Raw genomic sequence first — 20,814 nt, forward strand, 5'->3', positions numbered from 1 at the left:
ATGAAGCATCAATAGAGAGGTATGGTAATAACATTAGGGGAAATATTATGAAAGGTATATACAGTACCAGTTGAAAGTTTGAACACACCAGTTCATTCAAGGGTTTTTCTTTATTTTTACTATTTTTTACTTTGTAGATTGATAGTGAAGACATCAAAACTATGAAATAACACATGGGATCATGTACAGTAGTAGCCAAAAAAGTGTTAAACAAATAGCCGCCCTTTGCATTGATGACAGCTTTGCATACTCTTGGCATTCTCTCAACCAGCTTCATGAGGAGTTCCCACATATGCTGAGCACTTGTTGGCTGCTTTTCCTTCACTCTGCAGTCCGACTCATGCCAAACCATCTCAATTGGGTCGAGGTCGGGTGATTGTGGAGGCCAGGTCATCTGATGCAGCACTCCATCACTCTCCTCCTTGGTCAAATAGCCCTTACACAGCCTGGAGGTGTGTTGGGTCATTGTCCTGTTGAAAAACAAATGATAGTCCCACTAAGCCAGATGGGATGGCGTATCGCTGCAGAATGACGGTGTCACCAGCAAAGCACCCCAACTCCATCACACCCCCTGCTCCATGCTTCACGGTGGGAACCACACATGCAGAGATCATCCGTTCACCTACTCTGCATCTCACAAAGACATAGCGGTTGGAACCAAAAATTTCAAATTTGGACTCATCAGACCAAAGGACAGATTTCCACTGGTCTAATGTCCATTGCTCGTGTTTCTCTTCTTATTGGTGTCCTTTTAGTAGTGGTTTCTTTGCAGTAATTCGACCATGAAGGCCTGATTTCATGCAGTCCCCTCTGAACAGTTGTTGTTGTGTCTGTTACTTGAACTGGGCTGCAAACTGAGGCTGGTAACTCGAATGAACTTATCCTCTGCAGCAGAGGTAACTCTGGGTCTTTCTTTCCTGTGGCGGACCTCATGAAAGCCAGTTTCATCATAGCGCTTGATGGTTTTTGTGACTGCACTTGGAAGAAAATTTAAAAGTTCTTGAGATTTTCCAAATTGACTGACCTTCATGTCTTGAAGTAATTGTGGACTGTCATTTCTCTTTGCTTATTTCAGCTGTTGCAATAATATGGACTTGGTCTTTTACCAAATAGGGCTATATTTTGTATACCACCCCTACCTTGTCACAACATAACTGATTGGCTGAAACGCATTAAGAAGGAAAGAAATTACACAAATGAAATTAACAACTTTTAATTGAAATGCATTCCAGGTGAAGCTGGTTGAGAGAATGCCAAGAGTACAAAGCTGTCAAGGCAAAAGGTGGCTACTTTGAAGAATTTTCAAATCTCAAATATATTTTGATATAACACTTTTTTGGGGTTACTACATGATTCCATATGTGTTATTTCATAGTTTTGATGTCTTCACTTATTCTACAATGTAGGAAATAGTAAAAAATTAAGAAAAACCCTTGAATGAATAGGTGTGTCTAAACTTTTGACTGGTACTGTATATATGTTAAATATATGTTTAGAAAGAAATGGCGCCCTTTGTGTGCACTGTTGGTAATACCGTGCACCCTGGGATCGTACAGAAACGGTATGAAAGTCTGGATACCGCCCAAACCTAACTGGTGAGAAGACAAATATGCCCAGTTCAACCAATCCAGTAAATTAAAATGGAGTGTCGCCTTGTTAACGTCCGAAAGTGGAAGTCATGTCACAGGCTCTTTCTATTTCCCCTGAAAACCGGATGCATCCAGTTGCTGCCGACTCAGCTGAGGGTGCTTTGTTTGCGCGTGAGTGTGTGTGACTCCCAACAGTTGGGTCAGATTTTGAGGGTGGTTTCACTCCGACAGCTGTGTTCGTCAAGTGAAACATGAAAGCAGCTTTCACAGGCTGCTGGTAAATTAAGTCCAGATTGGGGAGGCATGAAATAGATTTAAACTTGCTTTGGACTTCAACTCCCATCAGCATCTGTGGTGCAATGCCCCTGTGGGATTTTCTCCTGGCTGGGCAGCTATATAACAAGTGGAGTGTCACAAAATGAGATTGGGAAGAGATAAACCTCACTGAGGTTCTGGCAAACAGTTGAGGCAAATCTTTGGCCAATTTTGTGTTTTCACATACAAATGAGCGACTTGTGAACTTCTGGGAAACTTGTGGGGAACTTTCTATTCTTTGCTTCAAATTAGCTTCAAACTCATTATGTATGCAAATTAGATCAGGTTTCACGTTACTTTGTTTATTAACATTGAAATGAATCTACATGAACCAAATCACAACTTTAAATGAACTTGCTTCTCACAGAGCACTGAACTAAATATACTGAACAACATGCATTCGATGTCTAAACAGATACAAATGAAATCCAATACAACTTGAAAGCATCAGCATGCCAATGAAGAAAAGACTAAAGACCTTGAATATTTCCCAAATAACATTTACATGAGAGAAATGTGAACACATTGGGGATGTTGACCTTAGGCTGTTTAATGGAGTAACTACAGAATTTACATGAGCCAAGTGATGACTGAGCAATAGGTTTCAACCAATAAAGGTTTAAAAGAGAATGAACGAAATGTAACTAATTAAAACAAAATCAAACCCAGTTCAAAACTATTGCCTTTTTGAGTGAACTTTGCACGTGGTGGCTCCGTGGAAGTCCTTTAGTCCAACGTTTGTTCAATGGATGCACTGAAACAATCAGAACACACCAAAACAACATTAGTATACCGAAAACAATTACTAAGAACCTTTTATTTTTATTTTGCCATCTTAAAAGGTAGGTTCCGCAGCTCAAGGGTGGGTTTTGCTGTGGAAAAACGGGGTCAGCTGTTAAAGTTGTCTTGATGTTGCTACAGTATGCTTCTCATTGAAACTGGCATTCAATATTTTTCATCAAGTTAACAATGTTCATATTGCATTTATACAAGGCAGAAACAATTTAGCTCACAAACTGGGACCAAGGTCTACTAAATCTAAAAAAAAAAAAAATAATGATGTGTGGCCAACTGTTCCTAGAGAGCCACAGTATATAAGATTTTTCTCCGGCCATGCCTCAACACAATTGATTCAAACTAATCAACTAATTGTTTTTAATCGAGACTGGGGACTTCAATCTAGCGAGTTGTCTCTCTTCCTGACCGGTGTATAAGGCTTGGGTTGAAGAAAAGTTAACAGACTTGAGTTATGCTTAATATGGCAATTGATATTACATGAGCCACAGGTTTGCCAAAATTGAAATGGATTGTTGAGAGAATTTGTTTGCCCAAAAACGCCTCTGGCAAGCTGTTTGCCACTAATGGCAATATAATTCACAGATTCACTCCTGGCAACATTTTGTGGCACAATATTTTGTTTGCAGCAAATTTGCCAAGAACTTTGCTGCATCAAATACATTTTTGTAAGTGAATGAGTGAGTTTCTTTCTTGTTTTTTGTTGTTGACCACAAATAGCCAAAAAAACAACAATCTCCTGTGTCCTCCGGGAAAACCTAGATGGAGTGACCATCTTTTGCCGGACTCGTCTATGTCAGGACTTAGACAAGGTTGGGTCAGGTTTTGAGTGTATGTACTATATAGTCCAGCATAGTATTGGTTAAATACCATCCACTTATCGATTTTAGTAGAAAAGTTAGACATTTATGTGGAGAAAATAAGCAAGCTCATATTTGCATTCTCATAGAAGTGTCGCGGTATGAAAGAGAAGGCCTCGGTTACAAGGTTTTCACAGATTGCATGTGTGGAGCTCTGCCATTGTACTCTGCCCGCCGGTTTGAAAAGCCACTCCATTGTGAGGATAAAAATTAACCCTGCAATATGAAAATGTTTTGTAAAAATCCCACGACACAGAGAGAGAGGAAAATAGTGCAGTCTGAAAACAGATAAAAGATACAAACCATTGAAGAGGAAATAACAAGGCTACTCTAAACCAGGCCTTAGACTTCTTTTGAATAGGATGCTGTAATGAAAACATGGGAGGGGGGGGGGGTCAGGCCTAGTAGAGGTGGTATAAAGTAGAGGCATCTGATGTTGTCCTCCAATGTTAGCGATAGCGAGGTCAGTGCAATGCTCAGTGTGCCAGCCCAGCTGTCTTGCGTCCTTTTGAGGAAGGACCGTTGAGGACGGAAAAAGCAGAACTGGAAAGGACAGGATCCAGAACAAAGAACCCACGCCACATAGCTTATCTGGCCACCCGACTTTTTCAGACTTTGGTGAACCTTTCGTACTTAGAATTATTCTCCCCAATTTGGTGATATCCAATTGGTAGTTAGACTTTTCCTATCGCTGAAACTCCCCTACGGACTTGGGAGAGGCCAAGGTCGATAGCCATGCATCCTCCTAAACACGACCCTGCCAAGCCGCACTGCTTCTTGACACACTGCTCGCATAACCCGGAGGAAACACTATCCAGTTGGCAACCGAAGTCAGCTTGTAGGCACACAGCCCTCCACAAGGAGTCGCTAGAGCGCGATGGGACAAGGTAAGGGGGGCCAAACCCTCCCCTAACCCGGACTCATGGGTATGGGTATAAAGAGCCAGTGTTTGGCTGTGGCAGGGCTTGCTTATTTTATTTTTATTTAACCATTATTTAACAAGGCCAAGTCTTAAGAACAAATTCTTATTTACAATGACGGCCAATCCCGACTTAACCCGGACGACGCTTGGCCAATTGTGCGCCGCCCAATGGGACTCCCGTTCACGGCCGGCTGTGTGACACCCTGGGATCGAACCTGGGTCTCTAGTGACGCCTCAAGCACGGCGATGCCTTAAACTGCTGCGCCACTGAGGCCCATAGAAAATGATTTTAAAGTGCAGCCAATACTTTATGAGTTACTTTCGGTGCATTTCCACTTAGAATATTCCCCACTGTTTTACGTAAAAGGCTCAGACTTTTCTGTTTCCATCTACGTAGGCCGGCATCCATGTTTCACTGGGCCATGTCGCCAATGGACCTGCTTTAACTTGGGGCCAAGGCGAGGCCGCTAGGGCTTTTTGGGAGCATTTACATAACAATGGCTAACTGTGAACACACTCGGCGGTTAACACCCCTCACAAAGCAACTTTTTTGATTATGTAGAGGTTGTTGATAATGCTCTTCGCAAGTCCTCGCAACTCAGCCTCTATGGAAACACAATTTCTCTAGTATAACATCAGGTGTATACACCAGTAAAACACTGGCGTTAGTCGAAAAGCACCAATGGAGAGATTTGAGGGAGATGCCCCTAGTTCCAGGCAGTTCCACATAGAGGCTGAGTGTCTGTCTGTAGCAAGCCGACAGCGACAAGGCTGCTTAGGGGATCTGAGATCCCTAAAAATGTAGCTAACGTAAGACCTTGGCCATTGATCTCTCCTCGGAACGCCTGTGTTGTTGTTTTTTCTTGCAGGAGATTAGGCTGTAATGTCATGCTACGGATGGATGGGCGCGTGCCATGGGGAAATGTCATTTCCCCAGGAGCGCTGTGCTGTGACTAAGCCCACTCTAAGCGAAGGCAGGGGGCCAGAGCAAAAGGGGAATGGGCCTGAAGATAACGATACTCGATATGGAGACAGACCGGTTCTCTTACGGCCAAGGATTGGTTGTTGTTTCACTACCGCCACACTTTCATCCTACTATTTGTCTAAAATTGTTTTCTCTTCAATATATATATATATATTTTCTCTCCAGCAGATCTATTGTAGTTTTGCATAAAACAAGTAACCATTTTCAACCTATGTCTTGAGGGGTCAATAAGACATTAAAAGTTTTACCCCATACATTATTATCTCCTCGAGAGCTGTCATTTATTTTTTTGCAATAATTTACCATGCAATTCTGTCTTTCAATCTCGTTCTTCAAGGAAATATTTCCCTCGAAGGAGATGAACAGCCCTTTCAAAATCGTTTCTGTCTCTGCTTCTGTTATTGTAAAAATGAGGCTTCAAACTGACTAATCGCTGTCTCTCTCGCTCTCTCATGCTAGGACATACTCAACAACCTGGACAACCTCGAGTCTGGGTGTGACCTGGACGACGATGACCTCATGCTGGACGATGACCTCCCCGAGGATGGCTCCTTGCATGGTGGTGAGTGTGGTTTTTGTCTAGACACGGGATCTCAGCGCAGTTTTCCCTTTTTAATGATCAAGATTAGGTTTGGTGGAGAGTACGCTCATCCTAGTGCTGTGCCGATGGGCAACGTAGTTCTAACGGGATCGAGTGTGGGGATAAGGGGCCTGAACAAGGAGAGCGCTGTTCGGTCAGAAAGACTGCATGGGAATGCACCTCACAAGCTCAGCATCATGTGTTGAAGCATGTAGTTAAAGTTAGCATAAGGCCATGTCAATCTGCCCAAGGTGCCCTCCCTCCCTGTTTGACCATAGTTGGAGTAAGGAGGTCATAACCCCGATAACTGGGGAGGGGTCCTATAACAGCTTCCTTCAGAGGCACGAAACCCGTATGGAAAAGGGAAGGCCTTAGCTTTCTACACTCTCTTGACAGGAAAAACGTCAAAGGCACTTTCACTCTTCACCTCGTAGCCTTTGCCTCTTCAGTCGTATCTGAGTACACACAGCCAGACTAGGGAGTTGAAGTTTTCAAAGCAACAAATTCAGGCTCTCTCAGGTTACTTCTTTCAAGGTCTGTTTTTTCTATTTTATTCCTTGTCCGTAGCAGCCTTGTTTTGAACCTTAATCGTGGGTGGAAGAAGAATGCATATTTTCAGAGAACCCAGAAACAACAGATGCTTAAGGAATGCAGAGAGGGCTGTGTTCGTAGTTTCCTCAGTACTAACCATCTATCTATCTCTGGTAGCAGCATGTCAAGCTTGGGAGGATCAATTTGTTCTCTACCGCAGTCTCTCTCTTGCTCTGTTTTCATCCCACTCAGATTTGCTTGGGAAGCTGTGCTGAGAGACTGTTCTGGGGTGGTAAAAGAGGAAATCAGATCACTTCCATAAGGTTTCACCTTAAGTGTTCTGTTGTTTGCGGAGTTATAGTTGTGTTAGTTAGACACCTCCAGATAGATGAGCAGATACTGTGTCTCAGGCATCAGATTTGGTGATGTGCTCTTAGTTCAGATAGCTTTCTCGGCCCTGCTCTCGACTGCTCCCAGCAATCTGAAAACACTAGTTATATAGTACATACATTAGTACCTTTTATGTTTTTTATACTTTATAACCCCTTTTTCTGCCCAATGTTGTGATATCCAATTGGTAGTTAGTCTCGTCCCATCACTGTAACTCCCGTATGGACTCGGGAGAGGCGAAGGTCGAGAGCCAAATGTCCTCCGAAACACGGACCTGCTTCTTGACACACTGCTTGCTTAACCCGGAAGCCAGCCGCCCCAATGTGTCGGAGGAAACATCTTACAGCTGGGGACCGAAGTCAGCGTGCACTGGGCCCACCACAGGAGTCGCAAGAACGCGATGGGACAAGGACATCCCAGCCGGACAAACCCTCCCCTAACCCGGACGATGCTGGTCTAATTGTGCACCGCCTCATGGGTCTCCCGGTTGCGGCTGGCTGTGACACAGCCCGGGATTGAACCCGCATCTGTAGTGACGCCTCTAGCACTGTGATGCAGTGCCTTAGACCACTGCACCACTCGCTCTTAGTACTTTGAGCATGGGGAGGAACTGAGGAAGAAAAGATAGCATCATTTCTTTAGTGTGTGTGGCTTGGAGATTGTGTGTGAGTGTGCTTAGAGGTGTAGGATCTTAATTTGAGCCAGTTTTCTATAGCAGGAAAATAATCCTGCAGCAACAGGAAATATGCATTTTTACATGGATTATAATTAATGGACATTTTTGTAGGGGTTGAGAAACCTTTTCGCAAGGGAAAATCATGTCTGAAATGTCAAAGTGGAAATTACAAACTTCAGAAGACCTTTAAAAAAATAAAAAACTCAAATACATGACAAGTTGTAGAAGTTCTCGTGTTATGGGCCTCATTTTGACTCCATGCCTTTGTCTCTGTGGCCTTGTCTCCTGTTGTAGATGCTGATGGGATGTCCCATCTGGCCCTGTGGAGGAGACGGCAGCTCTGTTGGACTGTAGACGACCAACTCCACAGCGACAACATGTGAGCTGCTGGGGGCTCTCGGGTTACATTTCTTTGTCACACACATCCTGACCCTCTCTGCCTTTTGCCCTCTGGTTATTGAGAGTCAGGCTGGGAATTTCCAGGGACCTCACAATTCGATATTGTCATGATACTTATGTGCCGCTGCGATATGTATTGCGATTCCATATACAGCATGATTCTATATGTACTGTGATTTGGTACTGTGTTTTTATTGCGAATAGATGTTCCAAACATATTGCTCCTCTGCTGCAGAAATTATTTTGGGTGGTAAAAGTGCTCAAAGCATGTTGGAGAACTAGCTATAGGATGATAAATACCCGAGTTTTGACGCAGGTACACACCGACTAGTGCTAGCTAATGTTAACATCCAAGCAAAAATCACAATACTCTACTGTTTATCATTTTTTCCCCCCACCATCCCCAATTGAGAGACCTACGTCAATGTGAGTTGTGTATGTGTGCACTACTGATGTGGGAGACAGCCACTCGTCCCCTGGTAACCGCGTAACATGTCTCGTCCTCCTACCTGCCACTCACCTGTCCCAGGCTTCCTCCCGTGGGCACTCCCATTCACCCCCGTGTCACGTGCAGTGACTAGCTCGCTCTCGCCCTCTGCCTGTCTCTCTCTCTATTTGTCTCTGTCTTTGTCCCTCTACCTCTCCAGTAGTGACTGTGTGTTCCAGACCTATGATGGGTACCAGAGTCAGGGCACAGGCTTGGCAGCCCCTCACCAGGCTGTGGAGCTGGATGAGCTGACACTGAAACACATGGCAGAGGACTGCTGCTCTGTAAAGGCCCAGCTAGAACACCTGAAGCTACTGCTGCAGGTCGGTCACACACACACACACACACCATAACTCTGCTTCTGCTCCACTCATTCTGTGTAGATAGAACACACACTACACGATGGACAATACACTTGAATGCAAACAATCACACTATTTCCATGAATTGTTAGGATTCAAACACACTTACTCACTGATTATACTATTCCTGTCTATTTGTGTCTGTACTAGAGTTGACTCATACTGCGATCTACACTATATAAACAAAAGTATGTGGACACCCCTTCAAATTAGTGGATTTGGCTATTTCAGCCACACCTGGTGCTGACAGGTGTATAAAATCGAGCAAAAGTTTGGTGGAGGAAGAATAATGTTCTGGGGCTGTTTTTAATGGTTCTGGCCCCTTAGTTCCAGTGAAGGGAAATCTTAATGCTACACCATACAATGACATTCTAGACGATTCTGTGCTTTCAACTTTGTGGCAACAGTTTGGGGAAGGTCCTTTCCTGTTTCAGCATGACAATGCCCCCATGCAACAAGCGCGGTCCATACAGAAATAGTTTGTCGAGATCAGCGTGGAAGACCTTGACTGGCCTGCACAGAGCCCTGACCTCAACTCCATCGAACACCTTTGGGATTATTTGGAGCTCCGACTGCGAGCCAGGCCTAATCGCCCAACGTCAGTGCCCGACCTCACTAATGCCCTCGTGAGTGAGTGCGTGCAGAAGAGTGGAGGCTGTTATAGCAGCAAAGGGGGGACCAACTCCATATTAATGCCCATGATTTTGAAATGAGATGTTTGACGAGCAGTACTTTTGGTCATGTAGTGTACTTTGATGGATCGTTACACTCAAAAGGCAGCGACTTGGTGGAACTTTTGATATAACCACACTTTTTCTTTGTGTCGTAAAGAGAACGTGTTCAACTTCATAAAAAAGCATGTTTTCGGATTTTGAGGTTAAAAAAAAAAGAAGTACGATATGAAGTAATAGGGTTGACGATTTCATCTTAAATCAGGCAGAAATCCCCTTGTGACAGGGGGAATGGAAGCTACTTGTGTGCAACAGGGAGTGGCAATTGAATGCAAGCTTCACAAAGAAATATAAACTGTTAAAACATTTCTAGCCAGGTCCTACTGAATGGCACAGCGGTCTAAGGCACTGCATGGTAGTGGTTGAAGCGTGACTGCAGACCCGGGTTCGATCCCGGGCTGTGTCGCAGCCCCCCAAATGTCCTTGTCGCGGGCCGGGTGCGTGTTGTACTGTGTTTCCGCCGACACATTGTTGCAGCTGGCTTCCAGGTTATTAAGTGAGCAGTGTGTCAATAAGCAGTGCAGCTTGGCGGGGTCGTGTTTCAGAGGACGCATGGCTCTTGACCTTCGCCTCTCCCGAGTCCGTACGGGAGTTGCAGCGATGGGCGAAGACTGTAACTACAAATTATGTAGAATAAGGGGCAAAAAATTATATAAATAAAAAACACATTTCTAGCCTGTCTATCTATGGGAATAGAAAGTCGTCTAATAGTCATTTGCACAACTGAATGCATTCAACCAAAATGTTTCTACTGCATTTAACCCAACCCCTCTGACTCGTGGGGGAGAGGCGTGGAGGGCTGCCTTGATTGACGTCCACGTCATCAAACTCTATTTTCACGTCATCCAACAAATGTAAACGCTTTGCTAAACAGCATTGCCACTTGATTGGAACCGGGGCTTTGGTCAGTTTACATGAAAATAGAGCTCTTTGGCCACGCACACCAATGGTGGGTTTGGCGTCAATGTGCAGAGCAGAAAAGAACCCCATACCTACTGTAAAACGTTTAGAAAAGGGCTCTGTGCCGTTATCCTCGCACGGTGAGGCATTGAAAGGTATTGGAAACAGGGCTGTCAATAATTTTGACCCCTACCTTTTTGAGAGAAATATACATACATACATACATACATACATACATACATACATACATACATACATACATACATACATACAGTATTACTAACAGTGCACACAAAGGGCGCTATTTCTTTCTAAACATATATTTAACATATATACAGTACCAGTCAAAAGTTTAGACACACCTATTCATTCAAGGGTTTTCTCTTTATTTTGACTATTTTCTACGTTGTAGAATAATAGTGAAGACACAAACTATGACATAACACATGGAATCATGAAGTGTTTCATATTTGAGATTCTTCAAACTAGCCACCCCTTGCCTTGATGACAGCTTTACACACGCTTGGCATTCTCTCAACCAGCTTCACCTGGAATGCTTTTCCAACAGTCTTGATGGAGTTCCCACATATGTTGAGCACTTGTTGGCTGCAATCGGGTGATTGTGGAGGCCAGGTCATCTGATGCAGCACTCCTTCTTGGTCAAATAGCCCTTACACAGCCTGGTGGTGTGTTGGGCATTGTCCTGTTGAAAAACAAATGTTAGTGCAAACCAGATGAGATGGTGTATCGCTGCAGAATGCTGTGGTAGCCATGCTGGTTAAGTGTGCCTTGAATTCTAAATCAATCACTGACTGTGTCACCAGCAAAGCACCATCACACCACCACCTCCATGCAGATCATCCATTCACCTACTCTGCGTCTCAAAGACACTCAAAGACACCACCTGTCTAATGTCCATTGCTCGTTTCTTTGCCCAAGCAAGTCTTCATCTTATAGGTGTCCTTTAGTAGTGGTTTCTTTGTAGCAATTCGACCACGAAGGCCTGATTTCATGCAGTCTCCTCTGAACAGTTGATGTTGATGTCAGTTACTCGTACTCTGTGAAGCGTTTCTTTGGGCTGCAATTTCTGAGGCTTCTAACTCTAATGAATTTATCCTCTGGCGGTCCTCATGAGAGCCAGTTTCATCATAGCACTTGATGGTTTTTGCGACTGCACTTGAAGAACCTTTCAAAGTTCTTGAAATTTTCCGGATTCACTGACCTTCATGTCTTGAAGTATTGACGTACTGTCGTTTCTTGCCATAATATGGACTTGGTCTTTTACCAAATATCTTCTGTATACCAACACAACTGATTGGCTCAAACGCATTAAAAAGGAAATAAATTCCACAAGGCACACCTGTAAAAATATATATATATTTTTTTACAGTATTTTTTATTGGAATTTCACAATTTTCACCCATATTAAGAGATACAACAACAGAGACAAAGCAAAAAAAACAGCACTCACTTACACATACCTGCGCATATATATATACATATACATACACATACATACACACACATACACACCCACACACACGCACACCATGTTCCTCTCCCCTCTTCTCTCACCCCATCCCCATCATTGCGTCTCTCAATACATACATTTTAAACAAACTTACAAACAGAAATTAAACAAAAAAGCTCAGTTTAAACTAAGAAGTTAGGTTCGACACATGGAATGTACAGTGTAATTCTGAAATACATAGATCACCACCATTCTAAGAGAATCCTTGCAGCATAATAGCTGATACCTCAGGTTCTAGGTAATTTAGATAATGTTCCCAAACTTTGTAGAACTGATCTGTTTTAGAATGCAATGTACATGTCAAATATTCCAGAGGCACCCATTCAAATAGTGTCTTATGCCAATCTTTAATAGAAGGAACCTTATCACTAATCCACTGTAAAAGGATGTTTTTCCTCGCTGCAAAGGTAAGGATGTTGTAAAGCCTCCTCTTACCCACAGAAGTAACATGCCTACTAGTGAGACCCAACAGTAAAGAAACTGGGTCCAATTCTAGATCAACCCCTAGGATCTTTTCAATTTCTTGCAGAACACCAGACCAGTATTTTTGTATTTTGGTACATGACCATAAACAATGTGTTAGGGTGCCTGTATCAGTTTTGCATTTAAGACACTGAGGAGAAGAGGAAGAGGGGCTAAAAGCATGTCTGCGATTTGGGGATATATGCAATCTGTGTATTATTCTTAATTGAATTGCTCTAGTACGATTACATATAGATATTGTTTTTGCATATCTCCAAATGTCCTCCCACATCTCTTCGTCAATAGTAACAGACAATTCTTTCTCCCACACTTGTTTCACCCTCTGTGTGTCGACAGCAGACAAGGACCTTAAAGCATCATAAAACAGACTTACAGACATTTTCCTTTGTGGGAAAAAAAAGCATTCTTTCAATGACAGACATATCAGGGTTACCAATTAAGGTGGTGCTCTTCACAATATAATGTCTTACTTGCAGGAAGCGGAAAAAGTCCTGCTTTGGGAGTCGATATTTCTCCACCATCTGCTCAAATGACAATAACATCTTATCAGCAAATAAGTCATTTAGTCTGCGTATGCCCTTATTAAGCCAAAAGTTAAAGCCAGCATCCAGCAATCCTGGACCAAAATCTGGGTTGTTAAGAATTGGGGTAAGAGCAGAGGTTAGTTTGGACCTTCCCAGGAAGCGCTGCGCTGAACTGACCTCCATACTTTGAGTGTGTTAAGTGTAATAGGATTATTGCAGTGATCTTCTACAGACTTGAAACTTCTGAAAAATAAAAGATCCTGTAAGGGTTATTTTGAAAGAGAAGTCTCATTGTCTAACCAAATAGAGGAGTCATCATTTGTGATCCAATTAGAAATATAACATAGGTGGGCACACCACTGATAGAACCTGATATTGGGCAGATCCAAGCCCCCCATAGAACTTGGCAGCTGCAATATTGCCATCTTAAGTCTTGGCTTGCGTTTACTCCATATACAGGAACTTAGCCATCCATTTACATCCTTTATTACCTTATTGCAGAGTAATACTGGGATCATTTGGATTGGGTAAAGTAGTCTAGGTAAAATCATTTTCAAGAGGGATATTCTACCCAACCAAGAAATCGGGAGAGATTTCCAGCGCTCCAGATCCTGTCTTATTGTATCAAACAAGGGAACAAAATTGGCTTTGTACATTTGCTGGATTTTAGGAGTTACAAATATACCCAGATACGTAAAACCTGAGGGAGACCATTTAAAAGGGAAGGGGGGAGAAGTATTAGGTACAGAGTGAAGGTTACCAAGTGGCATAGCCTCTGATTTAGTTAAGTTAATCTTGTAGCCTGAGAATTTGCTGAATAATTCAATAATATTGATAAGAGATGTAGTTGAAGTCTCGGGACTAGAGATGAATATCAGGACATCATCAGCATACAAGCTTATTTCATGGTGAACATCACCAATGAGCAGCCCCTGTATAGCAGGCGTTACCCTGATGGCCTCGGCCAGTGGTTCCATAACAAGTGCAAATAGGAGAGGGGACAAAAGACAGCCCTGTCTGGTACCTCTGTATATAGAGAAGCTATTTGACCGTAGCCCATTAGTAAGGACAGCAGCCTGAGGATCATCATATAAAACTTTCACCCATTTTATAAAGTTGTCCCCTAGACCAAATTTATTTAGAGCAAAGAGTAGGTAAGACCACTCCACCCGATCAAATGCTTTCTCAGCATCTAGGGAGAGCACAAGACCATCCCTAGCACTTTGTTGGTAGGCTTGAATTACATTAAGAAGCCGCCTGACATTGTTGCATGACTTACGGCCCTTAATGAAGCCAGTTTGGTCTCCTTTCACAATTAGTGGCAGTGAGTCCTCTAATCTTGTGGCTAGAATTTTAGAAAGCAATTTTCTATCCACATTCAGAAGGGAAATTGGTCTGTACGAGGAACAAGACTCTGGACATTTTCCCTTTTTGAGAATAAGTGATATGTTGGCTTCCCTCAACGTTTGAGGGAGCTGGTCATTTGAAAATGAGTGGTTAAACATATCACGCAATGGCTCAAGGATCAGGCCATGGAACTCTTTATAGAACTACCTACAAAACCCGTCTGGTCCTGGGGCCTTACCATTTTGCAGATTCTTAATTGCGAACATTATCTCTTCCTCGGTAATAGGGGCATTAAGGAGAGACCTCTGTTCTTCGGAGATAGTAGGGAGCTCAATCTTAGAAAAGAAGTTCTCCATTAATTTGGGTGCAATATTTGGCAGTTCTGAGGCATAAAGATTTGCATAAAATGTCTTAAATTAGTCATTTATCAATTTCTTAAATTTTCATATAAATGATTGCCATCAGAATCAGTAATAGTAGCAATTGACTGAGTCCGCTCTCTTTTTAGCTAGGTACGCCAAGTACTTTCCTGGCTTATCGCCATGTTCATATAGCTTTTGCCTGACAAATCTCATTTTCTTTTCAGCGTCCTGTGTTAGGAGAGAGTCCAACGTTGATCTAAGAACTGATATTTCCTTTTAATAGGGTAGGAGTGGGAGTTTTAATATAGTCCTTCTCTTTAGTTCCTAATTCACCCTATAACGTTTTTTGCTTTTCACGCTTTTTCCGCCTCTTAGTGGCTGTGTATGACATAATCAGACCCCTGGCGTACGCTTTACAGGTTTCCCAAAGGAGCGAGGGGTGATCTGTTGATTGAGAGTTAATAGAGAAAAATGCTTTAAACTCTGTAATAAAATATGATGTGAATGTATGGTCTTTAAGGATGGTTGTATTCAACCTCCAATGTCTTGACAGATTGAATGCCCCGTTGAGTTTTATGTCCAGGATCACCTCTGCATGATCAGATATGACTATGCTTCCTATCCTAGCGGATAAAACAGACTGCAAAGACGTCCTGGGCATAAAAAAGTAATCTATTCTAGTCTGACATCCATGAGGTGCAGAGAAAAAAGTGAACTCTCTGTTGGAGGGGTGAAAAGTTCTCCAAACATCAGCATACCCCAGATCATCACAAATAGCTTTAAGTGACTTAGCTCGAGGAGAGAGTGGAGCTATACCGCTGGGAAACTTATCAATAAGGGGGTTCAACAAACAATTCAAATCTCCTCCAACCACTGCAGTGTCTGAGTTTAATTCTGAAAAGTCTAGAAATACCTTAGTGAGGAAATCAGGGGGGTGGGCAGGGGGGAAGTAAATATTCATTATGGAGATGTTCTGCCCTTGTAAAGTACCATTAATTATAACAAAGCGACCAAATTTATCTTTCACACAATTCAAGACCTTAAGTGGTAAGTTATTTTTCACAAGAATTGCTACACCTCTACTTCTGGATGTAAATGATGAGAAAAACACTTGACCAAACCCCCCTTGTTGTAATTTCAGATGCTCCTTATCATCCAAATGAGTTTCTTGCAACAGGGCAATATCAATATTTTCTTTTTTCAAAAAAGACAGTACCTTCTTCCTTTTAATGGGGTTATGGCTCCCTCTAATGTTCCATGTACATATACGAAGTCTGTTACCTGCCATTGCACTTTGACCATTCAATATCCAGACTGAATCCTACTGTAAAAGTGGGGTGGTACCTTTTTCCATGTGTTGAACTCTCTTCAATCTCACCGAGCATAAACAAACGATATGAACCCTGAACTCGAACTATACTAAACCCAAAAATTAAACATGTAAAGATCCAAAAGGGGGTTTTCCCACTAGCTAACATGCAGGGGATTTCAACTTTCCAATGTAGACTCTTAAGTCTGCATTGCCACTCAATAGCCTCATCCTTTATATATATATGGAAATGAAAATCAATAGGAGATTGAGGCTCTTCCACCTAAAACCAAGCCTGGGCACCTATATAGATTCACCCATATCTCAGCCTGAGCTATAGCGGCAGTTACTTTAGCAATAATAAAAATACGAATATTACTGAACCGGAGCACGTGAGAACTCACACCACTGTTTCATGATCAGATTCAAATAAAATAAAAAAGTTATCCAATGCTGCGGAGGTGCAGCTTAAAGTTATTTACCCGAGAGAGTCAATAAACGCAGCAGCCTCTTCAGGTGTGCAGAGTTTCTTAGGCGATCCGTTGACCATAATCTTCAATGTGGCCGGGTACAGCAGCGCGTAGTCCATCTTCATTCTCTTGAGTCGAGCCTTCTCCTCATCAAACCCTTTGCGTCTTCGTACAACCGCTGTGGAGTAATCATTGAAGAATGAGACCTTTGGACCTTTACGTTGACTACCGTCAGAACCGATGTTTCTAGCCGCATCCATGACGCGCTGCTTGTCGGTGAAGTTGTGGAACTTTATAACCACTGGCCGTGGGCGCTGGTTGGGACCGGGTATCGGTGCTTGAGAGCGATGGGCTCTGTCCAGCTTCACACGACCAGCCTTAGTGTCCATTTGTAGGTAGTCAGGGATCCATTCCTCAAAAAGTTTTACTGAACGTGTCCCTTCAGAATTTTCCGGGAGTCCCACAACACGAATATTGCATCTGCGTCCTCGATTATCCAAGTCGTCAATGTGCTCCGCCATTTTGCGCACCTGTTTCTCAAGTGCTTTTTTAGTGTCCATAGATGTAGTTGAAGCTTCCACTGTAGCAATTCTTCCTTCCGCCTCATCAACACGTTTGACAACCCTCTGTAGTTCAGCTGAATGGCCTGCTATTTCTTCCAAGACCGTTCTTATCTTAACATCGATCACTTTAGTAATGTTATCCGTCATCTTTTGAATCACCAGGTCCATTGTGCCTGAATCCGCAATGGTGTTAGCTTTGCTAACGTAAGCTAGCTCCTCCTGCACATCTACAGGGATGGTGGTTTTGGTCGAGTTCTTAGTAGTTCTGTTGGGCATGTTGTCAGAGATTTTTGAGAAATAGCCGTCAAGACTCATTGTAGGATAACTTATTTAGCCAATTCTACCACTTTTTCAAGTTAGGATATTAATGAAAAAAATATACATTTACGAATGCCACGGGAGCTCGCTGAAACAGTGTTCTCTCTACGGCGCCATTTTGTCCCCCCCCCGCACACCTGTTTAATTGAAATGCTGGTTGGTTGAATGAAGCTAGTTGAGAGAATGCCAATAGTGTGCAAAGCTGTCATCAAGGCAAAGGGTAGCTACTTTGAAGAATTTGAGATATAAAATATATTTAATTTAACAGTTTTTTTTGGTTACTACATGATTCCATGTGTTATTTCATAGTTTTGATGTCTTCACTATTATTCTACAATGTAGAAAATAGTTTTAAAAAATGGAGAGAAAAAAGGTTGGTGTCAACTTTTGACTTGTACTGTATATATTGTTAAACAAAATCTATGTCTTAAGAGTAATCGTATTAGTATAAAATAATATACTTTAAAATAAATGTTGAGCATACAATATACCAAGTGTATTAATAGGGCGTTGGGGCACCACGAGCCAGAACTGCTTCAATGCTTCTTGGCATAGATTCTAAAAGGTTGTCAATTTCAGACCCCACTGTATTTTGATGAGACAGTTCCAGGCTGTAACTATTATCATCTGTGTATTATCAACCGTGTTCCTATTGGTTGGTCATCTATCTCCCGCTCCCCCGTAGTACCCAGAGAAAGCAGGGGGGCAAATACTGTATGCGTCCCAAATGGAACCCTATTCCATATGTAGTGCACTACCTTTGACCAGCAGTGCACTATATAAAGTGTCTTCAGAAAGTATTCATAATCCTTGACTTATTCCACATTTTGTCACAGCCTGAATTCAAAATGGATGAAATAGATTTTTATTCTCTCACCCATCTACACAGAATATACCTAAATGACAGTGAAAACATGTTTTTAGAAATGGTTGCTTATTTTGGGGATAAATTAAATACAGAAATATCTCATTTACATAAGTATGCACACCCCTGAGTCAATACATGTTAGAATCACCTTTTGCAGCGATTTACAGCTGTGAGTGTTTTTGGGTAAGTATTCCACACCTGGATTGTACAATATTTGCACATTTATCATTTTTTTTAATTCTAAAAGCGCTGTGGAGTTTGTTGTTGATCATTGCGAGACAGCCTTTTTCAAGTCTTGCCATAGATTTTCAAACCGCTTTCATTTAAAACTGTGTCTAGGCCACTCAGGAACATTCAACATCCTCTTGGTAAGAAACTCCAATGTATATTTGGCCTTGTATTCTAGGTTATTGTCCTGCTGAAACGTGAATTTGTCTCCCAGTGTCTGTTGGAAAGCAGACTGAACCAGGTAAAATTTTGCCTGTGCTTAGCTCTATTCTGTTGTTTTTTTGTCCCCAAAAAAATCATTGCCAATAACAAACATACCCATAACATGATGCAGCCACCACCATGCTTGAAAATATAAAGAGTTGAACTCAGTGATGTGTTGTTGGATTTTCCCCAAACATAACACTGTGTTTAGGGCATGAAGTTAATTTCTTTGCCGCATTTTTTGCGGTTTTACTTTAGTGCCTTATTGTAAACAGGATGCATGTTTTGAAATATTTTATTCTGTACAGGCTTCCTTCCTTTTCACTCTGTCAATTAGGTTAGTATTTTGGAGTAACTACAATGTTGTTGATCCATCCTCGGTTTTCTCCTTTGACAGCCATTTTAACTCTAACAGGTTTTAGGTGCCCTTCTTTGCGAGGAATTGGAAAACGTCCCTCGTCTTTGTGGTTGACTCTGTTTGAAATTCACTGCTCGACTGAGGGACCTTACAATTATCTGTATGTGTGAGGTACAGAGACGAGGTAGTCGTTCAAAAAATCACGTTAAACACTATTATTGCACATAGAGTCCATGCAACGTATGTGACTTGTTAAGCAAATTTATGCTCCTAAACGTATTTAGGTTTGCCATAACAAAGGGTTACTGACTCAAGACATTTCAGCTTTTCATTTTTTATTAATTTGTAAAAATGTACTAAACCAATGACTTTGACATTGTGTCACTGGCCTACACGCAATACCCCACAATCTCAATTTAATCCATTTTTTAGTCGAGGGGTGTGAATAATTTCTGAAGGCACTGTTGAAAATAGGGTTTAGGGTTTCCATTTAGGATGCAGACACTGTTTTGTACATATCTGCGGTGTTAAGTTGGGACATAGTATCTCAGCCAGTGAGTTTAGAAGGAGAGTGACTGGCCACCAACATCTTCCGTGACATTTGGGGATCTTGTCCCTACGCTGTGTATAACAGTAGGCTCACTACAGTAACGACTGGTCAAAAGTAGTGCACTATATAGGGAATAGGGTGCCATTTGAGACTATTCCAAGGATCACAGCCTGATAGCAGGGCTACTGCTCTCCTATCATTGATATATGTTTGCATCAAAACAGTGATTGTTGTTCTTGTCCCACTGCAGTCCCGTAGGGCTATTGTCAACACTCGCGTCATAGATTTACACGGCCCCATCCATGTCCCACAGATAATTATTATCTCGGTGTGACAATCTGACAGAATCAATGATGAAAGCAGCCGATTTCCCCAACGCTCCAGCCATGATATCCAAGGCTGTGGTGAGATTTCGGATGCCACTAAAGGCTAATGGGTCTCTGTCTGCGAGGGATGGGAGATACATGTGGTGGCAATTGGAGGCGTCTGATTTGCGCGAGGCTGTTATTGGTTGACGCGCGGCTTGTTTTCTGGCCTACCGTTAAAACCGCCTGTGACGAGCAACGGGGAGCCAGAAGAGGAGACACTGAGTACATTCCAAATGGCACCCTATTCCCTACGTAGTGCACTACTTTTGACCTGGGCCCTATGACCCCTGGTCAAAAGTAGGGCACTATATAGGGAAAAGGGTGCCATTTGAAACGGCCTGACTCTGATGGGAGCTGGACTGGACACACTCACTGGACAAATATTGATGTGGATTTCATTGATCCTTTATTTCTACAGGCCCTTGTCTGTAGATTTTATTCTTCTTATTGTATTCTTCTAACATTTCTCCCTTCTCGACATATGTCTCCCAATTATAGAAATAGCATGATATGGGTGGTGTCTGTATCTACATGTCTGTAACGAATAAACCCCTTGTCTAAGGGTTCCATGTCACGATTGCAAATCTAATGTTCATCAGAACTCTGATCCAAAAACCCTCAGAGCTGAGCTCCGTTCGTGGACGCTGGGCAGTGAAGTCCAACTGAAAAGCAGCTTAGAGACTCCCTCCCGTCTATGCGCTGGGATGACACAACCCCATGTAGACTTTTTTGACACTGATCCCTCTCATGATGCGAATTCATCCTCTTCTCCACAGCTCCGTCACACGTTTAGTAGCTCTAGTGGGTTG

At 42.5% G+C, this 20,814-nt stretch overlaps 1 protein-coding gene across 3 annotated transcripts in view; it reads left to right on the top strand.

The window, feature by feature from the left end:
- Nucleotides 1–20,814, top strand: part of LOC139580935 (serine-rich coiled-coil domain-containing protein 2-like) — a 96,318-nt gene that overhangs the window by 38,424 nt on the left and 37,080 nt on the right. For all 3 annotated transcript variants that reach the window (XM_071410099.1, XM_071410098.1, XM_071410097.1), the window contains exons 4-6: nucleotides 5,926–6,028; nucleotides 7,938–8,022; nucleotides 8,690–8,852. In XM_071410099.1, the coding sequence (XP_071266200.1) occupies nucleotides 5,926–6,028; nucleotides 7,938–8,022; nucleotides 8,690–8,852 (351 nt within the window). The remainder of the gene's footprint in view (nucleotides 1–5,925; nucleotides 6,029–7,937; nucleotides 8,023–8,689; nucleotides 8,853–20,814) is intronic.

This window comes from Salvelinus alpinus, chromosome 7, assembly GCF_045679555.1.
Source record: "Salvelinus alpinus chromosome 7, SLU_Salpinus.1, whole genome shotgun sequence".
In the NCBI taxonomy this organism is placed as follows: domain Eukaryota; kingdom Metazoa; phylum Chordata; class Actinopteri; order Salmoniformes; family Salmonidae; genus Salvelinus; species Salvelinus alpinus.